General features: G+C 36.8%; 1 protein-coding gene across 1 annotated transcript; it reads left to right on the plus strand.

Moving 5' to 3' along the window:
- The first annotated feature begins 9,540 nt into the window (after positions 1-9,540).
- LOC111883042 (DNA (cytosine-5)-methyltransferase DRM2) lies at positions 9,541-18,183 on the plus strand. Its single transcript, XM_023879401.3, has 10 exons — positions 9,541-9,653; positions 10,322-10,367; positions 10,471-10,611; positions 10,703-10,805; positions 10,888-10,934; positions 11,023-11,166; positions 15,157-15,256; positions 15,431-15,516; positions 15,738-16,475; positions 17,519-18,183. The coding sequence occupies exons 2-10, from the start codon at positions 10,365-10,367 to the stop codon at positions 17,957-17,959; spliced, it is 1,803 nt and encodes a 600-aa protein (XP_023735169.1). The 5' UTR covers positions 9,541-9,653; positions 10,322-10,364; the 3' UTR covers positions 17,960-18,183.
- Positions 18,184-19,117: the final 934 nt, after the last annotated feature.

Raw genomic sequence — 19,117 nt, forward strand, 5'->3', positions numbered from 1 at the left:
GAGGCTGCATGGTAAGCTGCAGCCTCTAGAGATTCCCATGTGGAAATGGGAGCATATCACGATGGACTTCATTACGAAGTTGCCGAGGACGGCGAAGGGGTTCGATGCTATATGGGTCATCGTGGATCGGTTGACCAAGAGTGCCCATTTCTTGGCTATTCGGGAGAGTTCATTGGCCAAGAAATTGGCCGACATGTATGTCCGTGAGATTGTCTCTCTCCATGGAGTTCCGGTCTCCATCGTTTCCGATCGGGATGTCAGGTTTACCTCCCGTTTTTGGTAGAAGTTCCATGAGGAACTGGGTACGCGACTGCACTTTGGTACAACATTTCATCCTCAGACCGACGGGCAGAGTGAGCAGATTATTCAGACCCTCGAAGATATGTTGAGGGCGTGTGCTATTGACTTCGAAGGGATTTAGGATTCTCATCTACCTCTTGTAGAGTTTGCTTACAACAACAACTATCATTCAAGTATTGGCGCCCCGCCTTTTGAGCTGTTGTATGGTCGGAAATGCAGAACCCCGGTCTGTTGGGGTGAGGTTGGACACAGAGTAATGGGTCGGACGGAGGTAGTTTTGTAAACTACCGAAAAGATCCAGCAGATTAGACAGCGCCTGCAGACCGCCCAGAGTCGACAAAAGAGTTACACTGATAGGCACCAATCGGATTTGGAGTTTCAGGTTGATGACATGGTACTCTTGAAGGTATCACCCTGGAAGGGTGTGATTCGCTTCAGGAAAAGGGGAAGTTGGGTCCCCGCTACATTGGGTCGTTTCGAGTCATTGCCAGGGTTGGTAAAGTGGCATACAGGTTGGAATTACCGGATGAGCTCAGCCGGATTCACAACACCTTTCACGTTTCGCAATTTCGAAAGTGCATTATGGACCCGGAGGCAATGGTGCCACTGGATGATATTCAGGTTGATGAATGCCTGAATTATATTGAGAGGCCGGTTGCCGTTTTGGAAAGGAAATTGAAAGTCCTGCGCAATAAGGAGGTTCCGTTGGTGAAGATACAATAGGAGCATCGGAGAGGATCCGAGTGGACATGGGAACCAGAGGCTGAGATGCAGGAGCATTACCCGGAGTTATTTACTACAGCAGACTTCGAGGACGAAGTCTAAGTTAAGTGGGGGAGAATTTTAACATTCCAACTGTCAGGTATCATTATAATTCCTTCTAAATTTCAAGTTTTAAGGTCTACTCGACGAGTTTGTGCTATGACTCGTCGAGTAAAAGCGAGCCAGGACACATCATTTAATAAAGGACTCGACGAGTAGGAGCTGGCAGGGGAAAAACCTAAATTTCAGGGTTTTTGCACCCTATATATTGGACTATTAGCGCCTCCCACTATCTCTCTATCACCCCTTGAGAGCCAGAAACCCTAATTTCCATGAGTGTGAGCTCGGAGAGTGTTTTGGAGCTTTGAGAAGTGATTTTTGTGAAGGAAACTTGTAGATCAAGAGGATAGCATCAAGGATTTCGTGTGGATCCAGAGTCTACTTCATCTTGGGCACGTTTTGGAGGTAACAAGTTGTTACCTTGACCTCTTTTCTTCTAGAACCTTTCATATGTGAAGATTAGGGCTTTCTTTAGCCATTTATGAGGGGATTATGGTATGGGAGCTAGATCTGGAGTTGAAACTTCAGATCTGAACCTCTTTTGAGTCCTAAGTTCATAAAGCTCTTAATAGGGTCATGAAGGAACCCTTGTTTATCAGTAAAGACCCATTTCAAGCTTAGATATGGATTTTGAGTCATTCAAATACATAAAGGTAGCAACTTTACGTTGCTAAAGCACTCTAGGGACCTAGATCTATTGATTGGAACAAAGGGTTGTTCTGAATCACTTGATCATGGGAGTATGCGTATGGACTCGGCGAGTCTGGAAAATGACTCGACGAGTCGGGTAGGGTTTTGTCCAGTTTGGTCCTGCATGGACTCGGCGAGGTCTGGGAGATGACCCAGCGAGTCAGTTTGGACTTCACTGAGTCGCGTATCAGCTCGGCGAGTCTGCTAGAGACTCGGCGACTCGAGTCGAGAAATTTTGGAATCAGGAGGGACTCGAGGCAGAGAAAGTTATATTCAGAAAATAGGTCAACATGGACTGTTGACCATTTACCAGTGACTTGATTTGACTGTGGGATGTCTTGTACCTCCCAAGGGCATTTTGGTCATTTGAGTGATTATTGAGTGGTCCACTTATGGGTACAAGCGAGGTGGTTGGAGCTACATCTGGAGGTGTGGGCCATATCATTTCGAGCTGCTAGCAAGGTGAGTTATCCGCACTATATCAATATGGTCTAAGGCACCAAGGTCGGCCCTTTAGTTGATTGTCTTGGTTATCGTATGTTATATGTGGTTATGGTCTGTTAGTTCGGTATCAGGATAGACAGTATGTTATTATGCTCTTACGATCCGTGGGGAGTGGTATGTTATTGACCTTCTAGGTCGGTGCTCTGATTATGAGGGATTGCTAGTATTAATGATCAATGTGATAGTTATGTTTGATACCTGTATATGCCGGTATATGTTGGTTATGCGCACATGATTACCTGCTTGTTGTTTGGGTTGAGGCAGTCCTGCTTTGTGTTGAAGGCCAACATACCCTACGAGCGGTCCGGAGAGACTGTAGGCCCGAGGAGGGCGGTCTAGTCATGCCGAAGGCTCGGGATAGACTCACATTGACTGTAGGCCCTGTAGGGCGGTCCGGTCAGGCGGAAGGCCCAATATGCATGTTGTTGATTATTTGTTACTGATATGGTATTATCAGAGTGGTTTTGGTATTTTGGGGGTAGCTCACTAAGCCCTCGGGCTTACAGTTTTAGTTTATTGTTTCAGGTACTTCAGGAGATCATGGCAAGGCAAAGGCGTGACCGTACCGCTCCACATCCTTATGATTTTTTTATTGGGACACTCTGATGAATAATATTTTGAAAACATTTTGTAAAGCATTGTGTGGTTTTATGGTTGAAAATTTTTAAATTTGGCTTAAAATTTTTGGATGTTACAATTTATAGGTTTATAATAACGATAATGAACTAAAACATAAGTTATACTTAAAGTATGGTAAGCATAACTCACTTACAAGGGGGTTTAGCGAGGAACCGGGCTCTGCGCAACAGAACTTCTGAGCCCAAAGCTCTTCTTCTCGGGGCCTTCTGGTGCTTCGGGCTTCGCTTCTAACACCTAGGAGGTTCTAGGGAAAGGATTATAGGGTGTGGGTGTGTTTGGGGGAGAAATGGATGAAGAGGTGTGTAGAAATGAGTGAAAAACGAGCTCTATTTATAGACTGCCAACACCAAGTACGCGGGGCGTACGCGAAGTGTATGCTAGATGTACTTTATGTTACGCTAGGCGTACCCCGGCCACATGTCGCGATCAGATTCCAAGCCGCGGAGAAGAAGTAGTGGCCCAGATCTTGCCACGTGGCACTTCGAGGTTTAATCCACAAATTAATTATCTTCTAAACTCCGTAACTTTCACATACGAGCTTCGTTTTTTACGTTCTTTATATCCGCGTGTAGGTAGCGACATGGTCTACAACTTTCGTTTAGACTTTGTCGGCTAATTTTGACTTTATTTTTAAAGTTATATTTTAACAGACTTATACAATTAAAGTCAGTTAAAAATTCATCCGACGTCCGTTTTTTACTGTCTTTATATCGTTGAGCTCCTATTAACAAGATCTTCAATTCTCGTTTAGGTTGTATCGGCTAAAAATCGATCGATCTAAAATTCGATTTCCGAGTTGGGTACTGCTATGTTGAATCTTAAAAAACCATAACTTCCTCTAAAGAAGTCAGATTTGGACGTTCTCTATATGTTCGCTCTCGATTTAACATCTACTGCGACTTTTATTTAGATCGCTAAGGCTAAAAAGTATTTTGCCCAAAATTTACTTTTTACAATACGCGGAGCCGTGCCGGTTGAATCGCGAAACTTCGACGGCTCATAACTTCTTCGTTATAAGTCTGATTTCAACGTTTTTATATGTACGGAATCCTTGTGACATATAATATAATTTTGGTTAAGATTATTTATTCTAAATAATCTTCTATCAAAAATTCATTTTTAATGTTTATTATCCTTAAATTGACTAGGCTGAATCTGCGGGCGTTACATGAGTTCTCCTACAATAATAATTATCATGCTAACATTGACCGACCATCGTTTGAGATGTTGTATAGGAGGAGGTGAAGGACCCCGGTTTGCTCGGTGGGGAGGGGGAGTTCGGGCATCGGGTCATGGGGAGTACTATGGTGGTATTCAATACTACTGAGTTAATTCAGCAGGTGCATGATAAGTTGCAGGTCGTGCAAAGCCGGCAGAAGAGTTATGAAGACCGAAGACGTTCAAACCTCGAGTTCCAAGAGGGGTACTTAGTGCTTCTGAAGGTGTCACCTTATAAAGGTGTCATCTGATTTCGGAAGCGGGGCAAGTTGGGCCCCCGATTTATCAGCCCCTTCAGGATTATTGCCCAAGTAGGCAAGGTTGCATACTAGTTGTATTTTCCTGATGAGCTTATCCAAATCTACAACACCTTCGTCCACGATTATTTTTTGGATGATATTCAGGTTGACAATTGTCTGGATTATGTAGAAAGACCAGTGGCAATTTTGGATCGGAAGATGAAAGCCATGCACAACAAGGTGGTGTCTTTGGTCAAAGTTTAGTGGCAACATCAGAAGGGTTCTAAATGGACGTGGGAACCTGATTCGGAGATGTAGGAGCATTACCCAGAGTTATTTGTAGTAGCGGACTTCGAGGACAAAGTCTGATTCAAGTGGAGGAGAGTTGTAACATCCTAATTTTTGAGGTACTTGGCAAGTATTTTTCTTCTATGCTTACGACTGCTACAATGTGGTGAAGGACCATCATGATGTGGCGAGTCAGGATGAGATCACGTGTTTCATTTAGTCATCATGGCGTGACAACGTGTTACCACGACGGGTGGCGGCCTGATGGTAAAAACCTTAATTTTTGGGTATTTAAAGGAAAGTGGGGAGGCTAGGGTTGCCCACCTTCAGCCTCCATCACTCTCAAACCCAAAAACTCTAACCCTAAACCTCTTTGCTGCTCTTGTCCTCATTTTTGGTAGTCTTGGAAGCTCTTGAAGGGAGAAGAAGGAAATTTCGAGCTAGGACCCAACAACCAGGCCTCTATTCTTTATATTAGCACTCTTATGGACCTTTGTAAGTGTCCCAAACTTGAACTTTATCATGATACGATGCTAGATCTTGATCTTTGTCCCATAATCTTCTTATTTTTGTGAGTTGGAATGGTGGGATTTCATAAACTTTGCAACTTTATGAATCTTTGGGGCATTTGGTGAAATTGGTGGCTTGGATATGGGGTTTAGTTGCATATTGTAATCATGCATGAGATTTAGGTTATAAACTCTCATTTTGACCTAATATGGGTTCAAGACATGCATTGGACATGCATGTCTATAAAGCACCAATTTTCATGTTGATTTTGGTGTTAGAAACTCTACTGGATAAGATGAACTTCAAATTTAAAGGAATAAGTGTTTAATGGTTAATCATGACTTATGGAACCTAAGGTTTGAGTTTTGGACCTTTTTAGATGGTCCTTAGGGGTAAAGTTAGAAAATTTATCCCTCTAGATCATGTTTTGAGTGAGATCTAAGCTTTGTAGCTCGAGAGGTTGAAGGAAACAGCTTAATCAATTAAGCTGTTTGGAACAACGTTACCACGACGTGGTGTCAGGTCGCTACGCCGTAGCGACTGGGGTCAGATCGTCTGTTTTGCCCTTAGGGACCACAACATGGTGAAGGACCACTATGACGTGGCGAGTCAACTTTGGTCGTTAACTTTGACTTTTGACATTGTTTGGCTAAGCTTGACGTATGGGCATTTTAGGTATTTTGAATTATAGTTAAGTTTAGTATTAAATAGGTGTCCGGTTGAGCTGATTTTCGGAGCAAAGGCCCATTCAACTATTTTTCGTCTTTCTGTGAGGTGGGTCTTCTTACCACACTAGTGGGTCGAAGGCACCAATGCCGACCCGATGATTGATATGTGTTAGATGTATGTGATTATGTTATTATGTATGTATATATATATATATATATATATATATATATATATATATATATATATATATATATATATATATATAATGCCCCGTTTATTTAAATAAATTAATAAATATAATTCCCGGACTAATTTGTGAAGAATTTTGATAGTGGGGGGCTTTTTAGTAAATTACGGAGTTGATTTGAGAAGAATATGAGAAGCGGGGGTATGTTTGGTAATTATCAGGACTTATTATGAAAGGGAATTATGGAATCAGGGGCAAAAAGGATAAATATTGGATCTAATTTGAAAAGATCCCATGGGGAGGGACCAAGATTGTAATTATGGAAAAGTTGTTAAATGATTGGGGTATATAGAGTCGATGGCTTCTTAGTCCAAACCCTAAGCCTAACAAAAACTCATCAATCGTCACCCTCCTAAGGACACCTCCAGCCGCCTCCTCTTTTCTTCATTGTTTCCGATCAGACGAGTCGCCATCGAAGCGTCACCGCCACCGTGACGCCGGGACTCCATAGCCGTGAACCGCTGCTGCCGGAGACCGACGACGATAGGGACCACCGGCATCCACTCTTTAGTTCGACAGCCACCTTCGTCCATTGCTGCTGCTGCCGTTCGCCAGCCGAGACCGCTAACCCTAGCCGCCACCCTCGTTAACGGAGACTATTGAAGAAGATAAGTTGCTGCCGCCATCTTGCGCCAACGCCGCTTCAACAGCTGTTCCTTTCCGTTGTCAACCTCCGTCTACCCATGCCACCAAGTGGGTGGTTCGTTCAAATTAGCTTGCGATGTTGTTGCTGATTATGTTGTTGTGTGTGTGCGAGATATTCTAGCCTGAGATCGAGAGAAAAAACCACCATGGTGGCCGACATATAAAATGATTGTCAAACTATATTTTAATTAAATGTTTGGAATGGTTTATTTACTTTCAAAATTTTGAAACTTCTATATGGAATTTAGGGTTGTTACAATTGGCATTAAGTTTTACTTATTTCACCTCTTTATATTATAGTATCTTGTTGTAGAGGTGGCAAAATGGTGATTGGTGTTCAGCCTGGAATAGTCACATGTGGTGATACTATTGTCCTACTTGCGGCTTTGACTTGAATGTTAGCCAGGTGGTGCTCTCGGATAGGATGGATAGGTGGAAGTGAGAGTTGGAGACATGTGGAGATTTCAGTTTGTTGTTTTCGTTTCATATCATAATCAAGAATCTCATGTGTTTGTTGTACTTAAACTCGAGTTCAATAGCTCAAATATGGGTTGGTTCATGCAAACACATTGGCTTTGTAAGTTGTACTCTTCAAAATCGATACTAGAATGTGATTGGTACTGAAGTATTGGTACCGATCGATATTAGAACGGAACTAATGCCATATAATACCCATCGATACTGTATTATGTTCCTACAGTTTCCATCTTTTGGTTTCGATACTTTTATGTTCGGTATTAAGGATGAGGATAGATAGGTACTCGCCTCATTTCTTCGAAACTGGAACAGACGGTTCATGTGAAGTTAGAACCAGAATCGGCGGTTTTTGTGAATTTAGAACTGGAACAAAAAACATGTCTAGGCGTTCCTTAAATTTTTGGAACTAGTCCCAGAACCGATAGTTCCGGAGACCGGGTAACTCGGTTACGTCTTTTTTTTAGTTTCGTTAATACAAAATAATTCTTAGCCATTGAAACAAAAGTAAATACTATAACTAGTTTATTATGATACAAGTTACAAACAACAAAAAAAATAATCTTTTTAAAAGATAATCTAAGTTGCTAAATATAAGTCATAAACCAAATTTCATATTCTTACCATCAACCTGTTAATGTTATTTAACATCAGATATTTACAAAAAATATTACCATTATGTATGTTCAAAAGATAGTCCAAACAGATAGTCCAAGACTCAATCAGATAGTCCAAACAAATGTCTTAGTCATCATCGTGATTACAAAAGATATTCACATTCACATGAGACCATTTGTTTTGAAGAAAAAAAAAGGTTGTAAATATGACTTATTGACATGTTATCTCCAAGACTCAATCAGATAGTCCAAATAGATGTCTTAGTCATCAACGTGATTACGACTAATTAGTTTAAGTATTATGTTATTTTTAAATTTTAATATTTCGGAACCGGTTCCAACAGTTACCCAACGGGTAACGATTTCTAACAAATGTAAACCAGAACTTGTCCTTGGTGATTCCCACTTTTAGGAATCGGAACTGAAACCAATAACCTCGTTTCTAGTTCCAAAATCAATGGTTTTGAGACGATTCTAATTCCAAATGCGAGTTCCTGCTATCCGTGTTCATCCCTATTTGGTAACGGTTCGGTCTAATTTTTGTATGGATCTCATTCCTAGTCATTTATGTGAATATCTCAAAAAAAATTAATTAGAAAAATTAAAATAAAAGGCCAAAACAATTTTTTTAACATATACTTGGCAAATTTTAACTAACGATTTTTAGAATGAGGAACAAAACATGGAACAAAACCTATCAATAAGGACACTTCTTGGCAACAGGTGCCTATAAAGACCGAATTTGACAAAGTAGACAAACAATAAGGATCAAAATCGATATAAATCTTAAAAATTAGTGTAAATTTTCCAAAAATATTTAAATTTTAGACTAAACACAGACACAATGACATAACACAGGGACTATTTCTGTAAGGAACTTACAAAAATCTACTCTAATAAATGAAGGTTTTTTTGCCACATGTCCTCTTCTCCTTCATTTGAACACATGACATTTTCTAAAATTTTTAAATTTTTTATTTTCCACTTGTCATTTTATTGTATTTTTCATTTTGTTAAATTAAAATTCCACATTTAATATGTAAGGTATTTATTAAAAAGGGTTTATATATGTAATGTATTCAATACATTAAAGTCTCATTAATTTTAATAATTCAAAAAAATTCTCATTTTTCTTATAAATTCAAACTTTTCAAATTGTTAAAATTTTATATATTTTTTTTAAATAAATCCATGTAATACATGAGTGTCACACCTAGTTTAGTATAATAAGAAGAGAAAAGTAAAATTTATTATTTTTATTTGTGTTCGCTCATCTTTTTATGAGAGAACCACAATTAGAGTTTTTTTCTTGGAGGCTTATGAGTTCTTCATGAAAATTTGTTCCCTGTAACGAGTATTATCCTACATAAAACTCATAACATTTGGAGGTCCTTTGGTGACCTGTTATAAGTAATTTTTATAGTTTATAATTTTGTTGTTTAAATGAGTCTTATATCAAAATTTTAAGCAATATATAGTGATTAAGTCAATAAATATATTGATCTTGTCATTACGACCAATCGTTACAATTATGTCCTCCTTTTATATTTTATACATGTTGTCAAAGAGTTACAATGGTTTTTTTCGAATAGAAAAGATATTGAATAATGAAAATAGATAATCGCGTGTAATTGCAAGAAACACCCCCATCTGCGCGTACCTTTCACCTTCTAACATCTTTATAGAAATGTATGCTTCGGATCTTTTTCTTTTTTGTGAGAGGGGTTCTCACCGAAAGCTCCTCTTGCGAGTCTCTAAATGTAGTTATCTTTGTATGTATATATTTATTAGGTGAGTAACGATCATTGCATGAGCTATTTATTTTTTAATTAATCTATAATCAATTCTATTATGCGAAGAAATTCCCCCAAAATTGTTGTTACACTGTTCGATTAATTTTGTTCATTTTGGTCTTCGCTTCAAAATCACTGGGGTTTTAGACAAGGGTAGCGATTTTGTTGAAATTAGTTTAATTTTGACGTTAATTTGTGTTAAATTAATGAAATTGCACGCAAATGCGAGTTTTTTTAGGCTGTTTAGCTAATTTTGATGGGGATTTTTTAGGTGTGGTTAAAATAAAAACGGAAGGTCTAGGCTTGGCTAGGGTTTTTCTGTTACCAATTTTGGTATTTATGGTTCAGATAGATCATATCTTGCGTTTATTGTTTGTTCAAAGCACAAACTGTTTATGCTGTTTGATAATGTACTGATTTTTGGAAACCAGAATATAAAATTTTAAAACTTTTTTAATATGTTAGAAGGGAGAGCCACTGTATTTTTTTTTTTCAATATTTGTTAAGACATTGAAAGAGTCGTTAGCATTTCTAGCTTTGACTATTTAAATGATGATATGTTGACTTGAATTCACTATCTGAAACTTTTAATATATGTGAATTACTGTTCATTTGATATTCCTAAATAAGATTGTAAACCCTAATCTTCTTCTTTATGTCGAACAGATTTAGAGCTTTGTTCTTCTACTAGGCTAAAGGTTATAAAGAAATGGTATTTCTTCCATCATACCATTTTTTGTATATTCACTTGTTCTTATATGTTCTTTTCAACCTTATTTATTTATTTTTTTTTTTTTGTGATTTTACTTTTACAGGATGATCATGTTTCTAGTGAGGAGAATGAGAATTTTGATTGGAATACTGATGATGATCTTGAAATAGAGAATTACTCATCCTCTTGTTCAACTTTAGTAACTACTACTAGGAATACTCAAGCTATTATTAGCAATGGGGAGGTATTTTCCTATGCTAATTATAGATTTATTTGCCTTATACTTTCTTGTTTTTATAACTTTTGTTATTAAATTCTTTCCTTTTTGTCTCAAGGCGAGCACATCAGCAGCAGCTCCTTCAAACTCCAATCTTGTTGACCAGTTCCTAGGAATGGGCTTCTCTGAAAAACAGATTACAAAAGCAATTAAAGAAAATGGTATATAATATTAGATTATTCATTTAATATCGTGCTTAACAGGTAAAACATGTTTTACAACTCTGTTTGTACATATACTTAGGGGAAGATAACGCAGAGTCCATACTGGAAACTCTACTTACATACTCAGTAAGTGAAATTTTTTGTTTTTTTTTATATAGTTATTGTGTATTTTGGCTACTAACATTTTGTTAATGTTTTTCACGTTCTTAAAAAGTCTCCGGAAGGAAACATGACATGTGATAGCGATTCTCATCAGCAACAACAATGTGTAAATAATGATGATTTTTCTTCTGACTATGATGAAACTGTTCCTGATGATTTATCTGAGTTTGACAGCTGGTCTGATGATGAAATACCTGTGAGTATTTGCTTGAAAACTAACACAAATCTTTCTTTAATGCTTCTTCCTGTTTTTTTTTTTTTTTCTTTATTTTAACTATGAATGCATTACTCATTGTGATCTTGATGAGAAATAGAAATCAATAGATAATGAAACTAAAGAGAAACAGGAAGAATCAGAGAAGAAGAAGATGATATCATTAAATCTAATATTCTAATGAAATGATTTACAAACTATATTGAATGAAGCAAGAACCTCAAACAATCCCAGGGAATCTCCCTGTCTCACTAGCTAAATGCTAAGAGCCAAGAACATTGAACAATACTTAATCGACATACCCAAAATGAAATTACCCTTCCCTCTTTATTCTACTCTCTCTCTCTCTCTCTCTCTCTCTCTCTCTCTCTCCCTAACTGACTTTCTAGCCACTTTCCATTTTTGCCCTTCTGCCCTTTCTAGAATGCACATGTAATATTCCTAGTTTATTTATATCAAGGCCCAACCATTCTGAATCTGTATCATTACTCCCTCCTTCAAACAAAGTCTTGTCCTCAAGACTTGCTTCAGGACTTTGACAACTAATAGCCCATCCATCTGCCAGTGTGTTGTCTCCTACTGTACCTCCTTTCCACCTAATTAACCATAGATGTAGTTGGTCCAGGTAATGCTTAACCATCTGAATAGTCGACACTTCTGCTCTTTTGGTATTTGCAATTGTACTTCCTGTCCACGGAATGATCCATTGATCTACCGTAAGTGACCTCAATCCGTCATCACGGCTGTGCCATTCTTCCCTCCTTGCTTGTACCCAAACCCTATTCTCTACATGTTGAACTACCATTGAAGTGTTCCGATTATACCCAATTTCATATGTAAACTTTTCGGTGGACTGATTGAAAGTAGAATCAGTCCCATGTTTTGTCCACATAATCCAATTAGAACACCAACGGAATAGATCCAGCAAATGACAGATCACTTCCCAAACAAGATTTTTGGTAATTAACTCAGCCGTATACCTAGATGGTAGCTCCTGCATATGGCTTGAACATAAACTGACTTCTGTATCCCAATTGTGGATTACTTTTCCAAAAGATGTGAGCCATTCCATTCCCACAATCAAGTCGATGTTACCATACTTAGAAACTAATGACTTCACTTCAATTGAACAACATCCTAATTGAATGATTAACTCCACACATAATTCAGTCACAAACACCAAGTGATTATCACTCGGTCCTGATTGAGAATTAGCAACAACTCCAAATAACTCCAAAATTTGACACGGTCCCACAAAAACGTTCTTTGACAATTGATCAATTGGTACCTGATTAGCATCCCACGCATAGTGATTGCAGTCTTCTTTGCATTTATGACATTTGGGAGACAAACCGACTTGAGAACCACCATTTAAACTTAGGTCCTTCTTTCGTTCCTTCCATTCCGTGCGACTCGACGATCTAACTCTCCGATCCCGTTGAAACATGTAAGGCATTGCCGGCATTGGGGACGGTAATGGCAGTTGATTAGGATAAACGTCGTTATTTTCATTCCAATTAACGAAGCGTTGATCAGAGACCTTATTAACTAGTGGGCTTATATTTTGTTTGCTCGTTAAAACGAAGTCCATCTTTCCATTCAACAATTGTGAGCCCCATGAATCAATTGCAGCCCAATTGTCATTTTTAAGCCCATTGTAAGGGTAACCTAGATAACCCCATTTTAAACGGTTGTTAAACGGACCTGCTTTCTCCCATGTGCTCCGTTGATACTCTATCAGCCTCTTGACATGGAAATTCGTTGCACGCTGCTCTTCTATCATCGATTTTTCTCCTCTTTGAACTTCCCCACCGGAATTCTCCCCGTCATTGAGGATTAAGCTCAAAAACTTGTTTGGTTTTTCCTGTTTCAGACCTGCACCCTTGACACTAGTCTCGAACCATGGAGGTGGAGATGGCGGTGGTGATGGTGGTATCAGAAATGGCGGTGGTGTTTTGGAATCCTGTTCCAACTCTGTGTCAAGGCCGTCATGAACGTCATCATCCAAATCCAAAGGAGATGTCGAATTCCACTCATGTTGCCTAGACCCTGTTACCCTTAATTGGAGACGACGAAGAAGAGAGTTAGGAGAACTACCATTAATCTCGAAGTGGAGATTCGTGTTCTGAATCTGCTCTTGGTAATCAATCTTCTTCACTGTTCCTGGCAAGCTCTCCACCACCTCTGATGATTTCAGGATAGAATTGTCATCCGATAAACACTCGGAACACTCGATCACCGGTTCAGGAGTGACTAGAATAGTATCAGAGCCATTGAACTCTGCTAATTTCTTATTCTTCACTGCCCATGGAAAACTCTCCACCTCTTCTGATATATTCGGAGTGGAATTGCCACCGGAGAAACACACAAAACCCTCACTCATAGGAACATGGGTGACCGGAGAAGTACATGAGGAATCTGAAATTTCAGAAGACGTATGCCTAAGAGCATCATCAACCACCGGTTTTAGTAACGTCACGATCGAATCTGGAAAACTGCTAATATCAGAGAAAAACTCAGGATCCTGTTGCTTTATCCAATCAAGCGGTACTTCACGAAACGCAACCTCTTCTGCCCGTTCTGAGGCCATAGAGGTAAGAGTGTTCGATCCGATCCAATTAAGTAAATCCAAATTGATTTCGGTTTTCAAAATATGGATCCGAATTGTCCAAAATAAATTCAAATCTGATCCGATCCAATCCAATTACAATTCGGTTGGATCGGTTTTTATAATTTGGTTTTCAAAAGGCGTAACATTTAAAAGCGATATGTTTTCTCTATAATATTATCCAACTTCTATAGAGAAAGTAAAAACAAATTATTTTGCTGTAATTTATAATTTATAAACAACTACTAAGAGGATATATTATAATTTAATATTAACAGATAAAACACTTTTGAGAGAAAATGCATATTAATTTTTTTATTTGGTGAAACCTTTTGAACTTTTTTGAAAAAAAAAATAGTTTATAAAACTAATAAATAGTTATAAATATATTAAAAATAAATAAATAATAAATTGTTATTCGATTTTTTTGGACTATTCGGTTCGTATTTTATAAACCAAAACCAATCCGAAATCCAAAATAATAATTCGGTTTTGGTAAAATCCAATCCAAAAATCCAAATATCCGAACCAAATAGTCCAATCCAAATTGTCCAATTGGATAATTCGGTTTTATCCAAATAGTGAACAGCCCTACATAGAGGTCCTGATTGAGGCCATAGATGTCCTGATTTCCCCCATGTCTTCGTGAATCCTTGCTATTTGCTTATCATGATGATCCAGACGCTGAGAGATAGATCTAGTTTCCATCACTGGTTGCACCATCGTTACTCAACTCCTGCAGGATCCGGCAGGTCGGACCAATGATGAGAAATAGAAATCAATAGATAATGAAACTAAAGAGAAACAGGAAGAATCAGAGAAGAAGAAGATGATATCATTAAATCTAATATTCTAATGAAATGATTTACAAACTATATTGAATGAAGCAAGAACCTCAAACAATCCCAGGGAATCTCCCTCTCTCACTAGCTAAATGCTAAGAGCCAAGAACATTCAACAATACTAATCGACATCCCCAAAATGAAATTACCTTTCTCTCTTTATTCTACTCTCTCACTCACCCTAACTGACATTCTAGCCACTTTCCATTTTTGCGCTTCTGCCCCTTTTAGAATACACATGTAATATTCCTAGTTTATTTATATCAAGGCCCAACCATTCTGAATCTGTATCAGATCTTAACAAAGTATTTGGGGTGCTACTTTAGCAGTGTTGATAGGAAAACAAAAGATGTGGTAAACACATATGGCCAATAAACAGTTGGGAAGGATATAATGTGATGATTTAGGATCAGTATTTCATGGCAGTGCAGAGTTTATTTATTTATTTATTTATTTATTATCCTTTGAAGTATTTGTTTATATTGTCAAACCTGTATGGAATTTGACATGTATATTGTGTAGGAGAATTACGAATTGTTGCCTAAACATGAGAAAGCATTGTTATCTTTGACAAGTATGGGATATACAGTAGAAGAGGCTTCAGCAGCCGTGGAGAGATGTGGTGTGTATTTGTTTTTGTTTTTTTTTTTATTATATGGCGTTAGGTCTTTACATTTTTTTAAAACTATTTTTTGTAGTGATTAAACCATTACGTTTATTCTCGTTTTTAATAAAAAAAAAAAAAAAAAAAAAAGCAAAGACATTTAGTTTTTCAAGTTGTATACGAATTTTGCAGGTCCTGATGCCTCGATTGGAGAAATAACTGATTTCATTTGTGCTGCTCAAATGGCAAAGACAGAAGCTGTATTTTATGAGGAAGAGGTAACGCTACTAAATACTCTCCTTGAAATTCATTTTTTTTTTAAATTAATAAATACATCACAAATTGTTCTTATAGCAAAAAAATAAATTATTAATCAACTTTCTGGTTATTACATATTGTTATTATTGATAAACATGCTTCAACTCTCTATCATATTTGTTTAACACATTATCCAATACTTACATTTTTTTATTTTTTCACTTTGCATCTTGCAATTCAGAAACCAAAAAAACTATTTACCTCAAATGGGAAACTCAAGAGAAAGAAATTCCACGAGCTCGAGGCACATAAAAGAAAAAAGCAAAAGGGCCCACTAACAGAAGAAGACGAAGTCATCCGCCTCCCAAACCCAATGATCGGGTTTGGGGTCCCATCCGGCTCAACCGCCATAACCCACCGCACCCTCCCCGATGCAGCCGTGGGCCCACCTTTCTTCTACTATGAAAACGTAGCATTAGCCCCAAAAGGCGTGTGGGACACAATCTCCCGTTTCATATACGATGTCCAACCCGAATTTGTAGACTCACAGTATTTTTGTGCAACCGCTAGAAAACGAGGATACGTCCATAATCTCCCTATAAAAAATAGATTTCCGATTTTGCCCTTGCCACCTCGCACTATCCACGACGCGTTACCCATGACGAGAAGATGGTGGCCCGAGTGGGACCCACGGACGAAACTTAATTGTTTGCAAACGAGTTATGCGAGTTCGAGATTGACAGATAGGATCCGGAAGGCTCTAGAAAAGTGGGGGGAGAGTGAGAATGTTCCGGAAGATGTGAGGAAGTATGTTATGTATGAGTGTAGGAAGTGGAATTTGGTTTGGGTTGGGAAAAATAAGGTTGCGCCTTTGGAGCCGGATGAGGTGGAGATGTTGTTGGGGTTTCCTAGGAATCATACGAGAGGTGGTGGGATAAGTAGAACGGATAGATACAAGTCACTTGGGAACTCGTTTCAGGTCAGGCTTAAATGCAAGAAATAGCATTGTACTTTTGTTGATTTGTTTATGGGTTAATATCGTTAAAAACCTTATATATTGGGGGTTTTTTTTACCGGATTAAACCTCAACTTTATCTTTTTTTTCATTAAAAAGACATTGTATTTTATAATTTGTTCCTAAAAAACCCTAAAGTTTTTAATTTTTACGCTTTTTTTTTTTTGAAAAAACCCTCACATTTGACATTTTTATTTCAGAAAAAAAACTGCTAAAAGGGCCAAATTGAAAAAAAAAAACAGAAAAATGCAAGGTCTTTTTCAGAGAAAAATAAAATAAAGTTAAGAGGTTTAATCCGAAAAAGAACCCAATATATAAGGTCTTTTATGATATCGAACTCTTTGTTCATTATAGCATCTTACTTTTTGTTTCTTGCTTATTATAAAATTGTACTTTAAAAAATCTAACCAGTTATAGCAAATGTCATATTGTCATCGAAATGCAAAGCAATTTTCACTAGTATAGTTGGGTAGATTTTTTCCACATGTAAAGTTGTAATAAGAAAAGAACTGAAAGTACAATGTTGTAATGTAAAAAAATGAAAGTAGGATGAGATACTACACTATAAAAATGGAATTACTTTGCTATTTCTAGTTTTGTTATTTTTTTACTTTGGTTAAAATGAAGAAACAACGTACTTTAGAAAATTTGTTCAATATAAACATCTACCTGAATATAGCAATGTCATCTAAATACAAAGCAATTTTAACTGCAATAGCTGGGAAAAGATTTTTCCAATTGTAATGCTCTAATAAGAAAAAAAATGAAAGTAACGATGCTATAATGTTAAGAAATGAAATTTAGGATGCTATAATATTCAAAAATATGAAACTCTGTTGTTACTTCTTGTTTTGTTATCTTTACTTGTTTAAATGCAAGAAATAGCATCCTACTTTTATTTTCATCTCATTATAACATTGTACTTCAAAAAATCTACCCAATTATACGAAAGTAGGTTGCTATTTCTTGTTTTATCATTCTTTTTTTAACATTCTCTTTTTTGGCAGGTTGACACAGTGGCATACCATCTCTCTGTACTAAAAGACATATTTCCAAACGGTATAAACATGCTCTCTCTCTTCTCTGGCATTGGTGGTGCTGAGGTGGCGCTCCACAGGCTCGGGATTCCTCTAAAAAATGTTGTGTCAGTTGAACTCTCGGAAGCCAACAGAGACATTGTGAGAAGCTGGTGGGAACAAACAAACCAAAAGGGCAATTTGGTCCATTTGGCAGATGTCCAACAATTGAATCCTGACAAACTTGAACAACTTATGAGACCTTTTGGTGGTTTTGATCTTGTGGTTGGTGGAAGTCCGTGTAATAATCTTGCAGGGAGTAATCGGGTGAGTAGAGATGGACTTGAAGGTGAACAATCCGCTCTGTTTTATGAATTTCCGCGTATTCTAGACTTAGTTAAGTGTATAATGAATGGGCAAAATGAAAATTAAGTCTCCTAAAGGGCCTAAAATGATGGTTTAATTTGTACCTAATTTGAATTCTTCATGGCCCCTTTTTTTGTTGTTTTTATTTTAGTGGACTTTTAGATCAAGACTCGGTAGTAATATTATAATATAAGATAAGATGTTTGATTAAATAAGTTAGGAAGCAGAGATTGTTCTCTGTGAATTTTTGGTAAATCAATGATTATAATGTATGCGGATTTTACGGTGCGTATCCAAATGGTACTTCGTGATGGAATTTGGTATTAAGATTTAGTTTGTGTTTTCTGGAATTTTGAATTTTGTGTTTGAAATTTATGATCATTGGCAGTGAACATGACATAACATGTGTGGGATTAATGCCAAATAAAACGAATAATCTATTTGGTACAGTGGATTAAATAAGAATGAATTAAAATGTTAAGAGTAGTCGAAAGATTTGTTACCACTTTTACAAAGTTATATTCAAACATATACAACATTTAAATCAAATAATTAGTAACCGAAACCTAATCGAAATGCAAAATTATAATTAGTTTTTGGTCGAAACCAATTTAAAAATCCAAATATACAGATCATAAATGTCTGTCCTACATTTCTTTAGAACTTTTGTAATAATTAAAAATGAACACGATATAAAAATAAACAATTACATATCCTCCCTAATGAATGAAAACAATTTTGCCACATGTTATTCTTTCATTCATTATGTCACACATCATTGTATCATAGTTTTGTCATTTACTTCATTTTTCAATATACCACTAATTTAGTTTCTATAAATTAAGCATACCATAATGTATATATTAATTTTAAATTTCAAATTTCAAACTTCAATTTCAATTTTAAATAAATTTACAGTTTAAACATTTGTATTTAACATTTTATTATAATTAACATGTTTAGTACACGGATATGACAACTAAACACATAATTTTAATTTTTTTTTCATGTTTTTTTATATTTTTTTTTTCTCATAATTTTTACTTATTTCAAATTTCAAATTCAAATAAAATTCTCGTTTAATGATTCATATTTAACATTTTGTTTTAATCAACCTGTATAATATACAGGTCTTACAACTAGTATGATTTATATATCAAAAATCAAACTCATTTATATTGAGAATACCGAATAGCTAAGAAGGACAAGGTTACGCCAAATTAA

Source organism: Lactuca sativa, chromosome 4 (genome assembly GCF_002870075.4).
Source record: "Lactuca sativa cultivar Salinas chromosome 4, Lsat_Salinas_v11, whole genome shotgun sequence".
Lineage (NCBI taxonomy): Eukaryota > Viridiplantae > Streptophyta > Magnoliopsida > Asterales > Asteraceae > Lactuca > Lactuca sativa.

Excerpts from the sequence above, each read along its gene's own strand:
- LOC111883042 (XM_023879401.3), top strand. Across the intron at positions 10,612-10,702 it reads CTATTATTAGCAATGGGGAG|GCGAGCACATCAGCAGCAGC; the intron begins GTATTTTCCTAT and ends TTTTGTCTCAAG. Across the intron at positions 11,167-15,156 it reads GGTCTGATGATGAAATACCT|GAGAATTACGAATTGTTGCC; the intron begins GTGAGTATTTGC and ends TATATTGTGTAG.